Consider the following 5,147-nt stretch of genomic DNA (forward strand, 5'->3'; position numbering starts at 1 on the left):
GTGAGCGAGTTGACTGTAGCAAGGTGGCCGCCATGTGCGGACGTTCTAGACTCCGCCGTAAGACATCTAGTCTTTATATATATATCTATGGACTCGGGAATATCCCTTCTTCCTGTCATGCTTCCCTTCTCCTCACTGTCCAATAAAAAGGCAAAGATTATGAAAACACATTTTAAGTGTGCGAGACATATGAGTCTTTATGTTTAAAGCAAAAATAGCCAAGCATTGCGGGAAAACAGACTTGAGAAAGGACAACTGCTCAGTTTTTAAAACTTTTTTATTGTTTTTAACTTTTTTTGCTCATTTTTTAAATTATTTATATTATCTACAAAGTAAAAGTTTATTTTAACTTAAAAGTTACATTATGGTCAGGTGAGATGTGGGACTTCACCATCACATAGTTTCATAAATATCAGCTCTCTCCTCTCCACCAAACGATTGTTAATCTCAGGAAGATTCTCTTTAGTTTAGTTTGGTTAGAAACCTGTTCTGAAGTCTTAAATGCGTCAGCGGCAGAAATTAAACAGTAACGTTAATACTGCCTAAAGTTGGAAGAATTTTTCATATCAAGGTGCAGACAAAATATCAGTTCCAGTTCAGATTTTTTCTTTTATCGCTCTCTCTTTCTTAGTCTGTCTCTTTTATCTCTCACACGCAATTCTTAATTGGCAAGCTGAAACAAGTTACACAGGGGTAGCCCTCTGCCTGTGATAGAGGCGGAGGGGGAGGAAGAGGGAGGTGGTGGTGGCAGGGGAGAAAGAAGGAAGGACTCTTTCTGTTGTTAGAACTCTAGAACAATAAAATATCTGTCCACTGCATCCATCTGTCAACATTCTGCATGAGTGCGAGGGATGGAGAGAGGAGGAGGGAGAGGAGGAGGGAGGGAGAGGGAGGGAAGCACATGTGTAGCAGGTCTGAGGAGGAGAGGCTGCGGCGTCTTCTTCTCTGGTGGCGGAGGAGCGGCGGAGGTAGTTCCGTGTGCTCCACAGCGCCCCCTACAGCTGCTGCTGGTGGTGAGGTTGCACTGGAGGGACAGAGGACACACAGCTTACTACCACACGGAGAAACAGCCTGCCGCTAGTGACAGCCTGAAAGCGCTCCCAGCAACCTACCTGGAGGGTGTGCCAGGTAGGAGAAGTGTGTGGTGGAGGAGACGGGGATGGGGTTGAGGGCGCTCTGGGGCATGGGGGCCTGGGGGCCCCCTGGGGGCTGGGTGGTCATCAGCATCATGGGGGGGTGGGCGGGGTTCCCGTGGTGAGAGGCCACCATCCCAGACTGCATGTGGGCCTGATGCAGGGATGGGGAGGGAGAGACGGAACAAGGGAGAATGTTGTTTCCACAGACAAAAACAGACACTTCTCCCTGGTCTACCTAGTGAACGGTGTTTGTGTGAGAATGTGTGTGTCTCGGAGGCGTGTCCCGGCTCACCTGCTGCACGTGGGCCAGGTGTGTCTGGCTGTACCCGTGCTGCACCTGCTGGGGGTGCAGGTACACGGCCTGCTGCGCCGTGGGGAAGTTGGCCTGCGGGGACTGGGGGTTGGGCCCCGGGGTCATGGAGGGTGGGGTGGGGGCCAGGGCGGAGTACATCTGCTGCTGGGGGGCGTTGGCCAGGTGCAGGGCCTGGGCCTGGTGCTGGGGGTGCTGGACCGGGCTGGGGGCCGGGTGGTTGCCCCCATGCTGGCCTCCTTGCTGGCTCTGGCCGGTGGGGGTGGCGGAGGGCTGGGGGTGCTGGGGGTGTTGGGGGTGCTGGGGGTGTTGGGGGTGCTGGGGGTGGGGGTGGAGGGTGGCACTGGGGTGGGGGTACTGCTGAGGGATCGGGCCCTGAGACACTGTTGGAGGGAGAGAGTGAGAGAGGGATAGAAAGAGAGAAAAATCATTTTAAATATTGTTAAATTGTGTGTACTATAAGTCTATCCTCAGATATCAGCGACGGTAGCCGTGTGTGTCTTCCTGGTGTGTGTACGTACCGTACATGGTGTGTGTCTTCCTGGTGTGTGTGTGTGTACGTACCGTACATGGTGTGTGTCTTCCTGGTGGGTGTGTGTGTGTGTACGTACCGTACATGGTGTGTGTCTGCTCTCCGTACTGGCTGGTGGAGGAGGAGACCAGGCCAGGCTGGCTGTGGGTGGGAGGAGCCATCATCCTACTGCCCTGCATCACCGGGCTGCCCTGCATCACCGGGCTGCCCTGCATCACCGGGCTGAACACATGCTGGGCCTGTGAGAGAAAGACAAGAGAGAGAGTGTGTGTGTGAGAGAGCATGAGTGACTGACTGACAGAAAGAGGCAGCGTGTGTGTGTGTGTGTGTGTGTGTACCTGGGACTGGTAGTGTGGGATCTGTTGCACCAGGGGTTGGCTGGTGAACTGCTGCGGGCTACAGGTGAAGTACTGGGTGGAGTAACCGGGGCTCTGGGCCACGATGGGCGGGCCTGCAGCCGTGGCTGGGTGCATCATGGTGGGCGTGCCCTGGGGGTGGTGCTGGTCTGACCTTTGCTGAGGCATGTTGGGTACTGTAGTTCACAGTGGAGTGCACAGAGAGAAACACAGGCCTTTAAAACTACAACAAAGATGCCAGGGAATGACTGACCGGTAGTATGAGAGAGATTGCGGGGGGGAGGGATGGAGAAACAGAGGGAGAGTTGGATAGAAAGGGGGAGGCAGGAAGAGAGAGAATGGAGGAAAGAGAGAGGCTCAGAGAGATAGAGAGAGGGAGTGAGTATTCTCACCTTTACCTGGTCTGTAGGGTTTAGACTGGTTCACCGCCATGTGGGGCATCTGAACGTGGTACATCGCTGGAGACTGGAGGCAGGGAGAGAGGGACAACAGGAAGAGGAAGTTAAGTAAGCAATTCTTCTTTTCCTTTGATCAGACCCACCCCTGCTCCGCCCCCCCCCCTCCCCACACATACGCCAGTAGTTCCCAGCATGCCTTGTGGACTTGGTGTGTGTAGGGGGAGCATGCATGCATGACCCTGGTCCTGACCCCCCCGCCCTAATCCCTCACCTGACAGGACTGACTAGGTGACACCAGTACACTTCCATAGAGTGTTTAAACACTGCCCTGGTCTAACCTAGGTCTAGTCTGACTGACCAGACCGAAACTATCCTCACTTCCATCCTAACTGTGGTGGACTGTGGTCCACACACACACATCTGGAGAAATGAAACAATAGAGGCCATGAACTAGGAGCTCAAAAAAGGGTCTGTCAAGCTAAGCCAGTAAAACAAAGATGAGGTTAAACTACTGTTTCAGTAAGACAGCTGTGTGTAATTGCAGTAAGACGTTGGCAAGCCAACATCAGATGGACATTTCAGCAAGCAAACATCGCATACTGATTTGGGAGAGAAAGAAAGAGAGAGATAGATAGAGAGAGAGAGAGAGAAAATATATTGGAGACAAAGGAGAAAGCTGAGGAAATTCACAAACCTTCCATATTAGGCTTTTCTAATGGAGAGAGAAAGAGAGAGGGAGAGAAAGAGAGAGAGGGAGAGAGAGAGAATGAGAGAGAGAGAGAGAGAGAGAGGGGGGGGGGAGAAAGAGAGGGGGGGGGGAGAGAGAGAGGGGGGGGGGGAGAGAAGGGGGGGGGGAGGGGGGGAAAAAAGGAAAAAAAGAACCATTCTTTAGTGGGTCACCAAAACGTTTCACTAACAGTGACCGATGTTGAATCAGCAACAAGTTCTTAGAGCAAAACTTGAGAAATATATATATTTTAATTACTCATACACTTTGAAAAAGAGAGAAAAGAAAAAAGAATTACTCAGACAGATAGAATAGAAGTGTGTTTCTGGAAGGTTCATTCAAAAACAACATGTCAAGGGCCCAGAAGGCTGGTGGTGAACACAGTTCCACACACAGCCCACCTGCCTGCCAGCTCACAGCGCCCTCTGCCGGCAGAGCTGAGCATAGCAGGCACAGGCTGGTTCTCACTGTGATGAGCAGGTGAGAATGGAGAGCAGTTGAGAGTGAGGAAACACAGAGATGTGTATGGACACACAGAGATGTGTATGGACACACAGAGATGTGTATGGACACACAGAGATAACAGACAGATGGAGAGGGGAGAGGTGAGTGTCCACGAATGAGAGGAGACCCTAACATAGTAAACTTGTCCACAGACTGGAGGTGAGAGAGAGAGAGCGAGAGAGCGTGTAGGGGAGGTGGACAGTGAGATGCATGATGCTGATGGTAAAAACCTAGAGGAGAAATAAGGAAAGAGAAGAGATGAAAGAGAGAGTGTGTGTGTGTGTGTGTGTGGGGGGTCCTCACCTGCACCCCGGGACTGACGGGGGTGAGGGGGTACATCTGGGGGAAACACACAGGGTGGGTGTAGACGGTCGGAGGCTGCTGCACCACCACCGAGGGGCTGGGCTGGCCCTGGGGCCGCGGGGGGGTCGGGGTGGAGGCCGGCTTGGGCTGGACACACACACACACACACACACACACACACACACACACAGCGAGTCAGTCAACGTCCAACAGGGGGTGAGAGATACATGGTGACTCAGTCTTACAGGGTGGTGGTTTGGGGACAGGGGGGGTTTCAGACCTGGGAGCTGAAGGCTCGGGGGTTGAACTCCTTGGCGTTGGGGTTCAGAGTGGACTTTCTCACTTGGCTGTGGAGGGAGAGGCAGCAAGTGAGACACACACACACACACACATTACATGTATACAGGAGATCTAGTCTCTTATGATTCATCTTCTTCACCCCCCTCTTCTCTTTGGTCTCCACCCCTTACCCACCCTCCGCCCTTGCCCCTCCCCTCCGCTCCCTCTCCAGACTCACTCTGGGACCTCCTTCTCTTCCTTCTCCTCCGCCTTGGCTCCTCCCCCGAAGGTGGGTGCGGTCGTCTGGACGCCCTGTGATGTCACGTCCGGCCCCGCCCTCTTCTGGTCGTGGAGGGCGGAGTTAGAGGAGGAGGGGGAGGGGCCACCTGGGCTGCCAGGTTTGCTCACGCCTGCGACACTGGGGGTCATGGAGGCGCCGGGGGGGCCCTCCTCACCCTCCGGCCCAGCCACGGAGCTCTTATCCTGGGGAACATCCTTGGGCTTGTCCTTGGAGTCCCGAGGAGGCTTGGTCATCATCTGATCAAACACTGGGTCTGGATTAGAGCTGGACTGCAACTGAAAGTAAATTAGGAATAAGATGG

The 5,147-nt window shown here is 53.5% G+C and overlaps 1 protein-coding gene across 7 annotated transcripts in view; it reads right to left on the bottom strand.

Annotated features, from left to right (window-relative positions):
* Window positions 1-275: 275 nt before the first annotated feature.
* Window positions 276-5,147, bottom strand: part of atxn2 (ataxin 2) — a 15,777-nt gene continuing 10,905 nt past the window's right edge. For 2 of the 7 annotated variants that reach the window (XM_067231274.1, XM_067231268.1), the window contains 10 exons: window positions 4,784-5,121; window positions 4,547-4,613; window positions 4,267-4,413; window positions 3,427-3,444; window positions 2,727-2,799; window positions 2,317-2,510; window positions 2,058-2,217; window positions 1,429-1,829; window positions 1,113-1,287; window positions 276-1,024 (listed from right to left, as the gene is read on the bottom strand). In XM_067231274.1, the coding sequence (XP_067087375.1) occupies window positions 996-1,024; window positions 1,113-1,287; window positions 1,429-1,829; window positions 2,058-2,217; window positions 2,317-2,510; window positions 2,727-2,799; window positions 3,427-3,444; window positions 4,267-4,413; window positions 4,547-4,613; window positions 4,784-5,121 (1,602 nt within the window). In that variant the 3' untranslated portion in view covers window positions 276-995. The remainder of the gene's footprint in view (window positions 1,025-1,112; window positions 1,288-1,428; window positions 1,830-2,057; window positions 2,218-2,316; window positions 2,511-2,726; window positions 2,800-3,426; window positions 3,445-4,266; window positions 4,414-4,546; window positions 4,614-4,783; window positions 5,122-5,147) is intronic. The other 5 variants (XM_067231270.1, XM_067231275.1, XM_067231271.1 and 2 more) reach the window with 4 other exon arrangements.

Source organism: Osmerus mordax, chromosome 28, assembly GCF_038355195.1.
Source record: "Osmerus mordax isolate fOsmMor3 chromosome 28, fOsmMor3.pri, whole genome shotgun sequence".
Classification (NCBI taxonomy): domain Eukaryota; kingdom Metazoa; phylum Chordata; class Actinopteri; order Osmeriformes; family Osmeridae; genus Osmerus; species Osmerus mordax.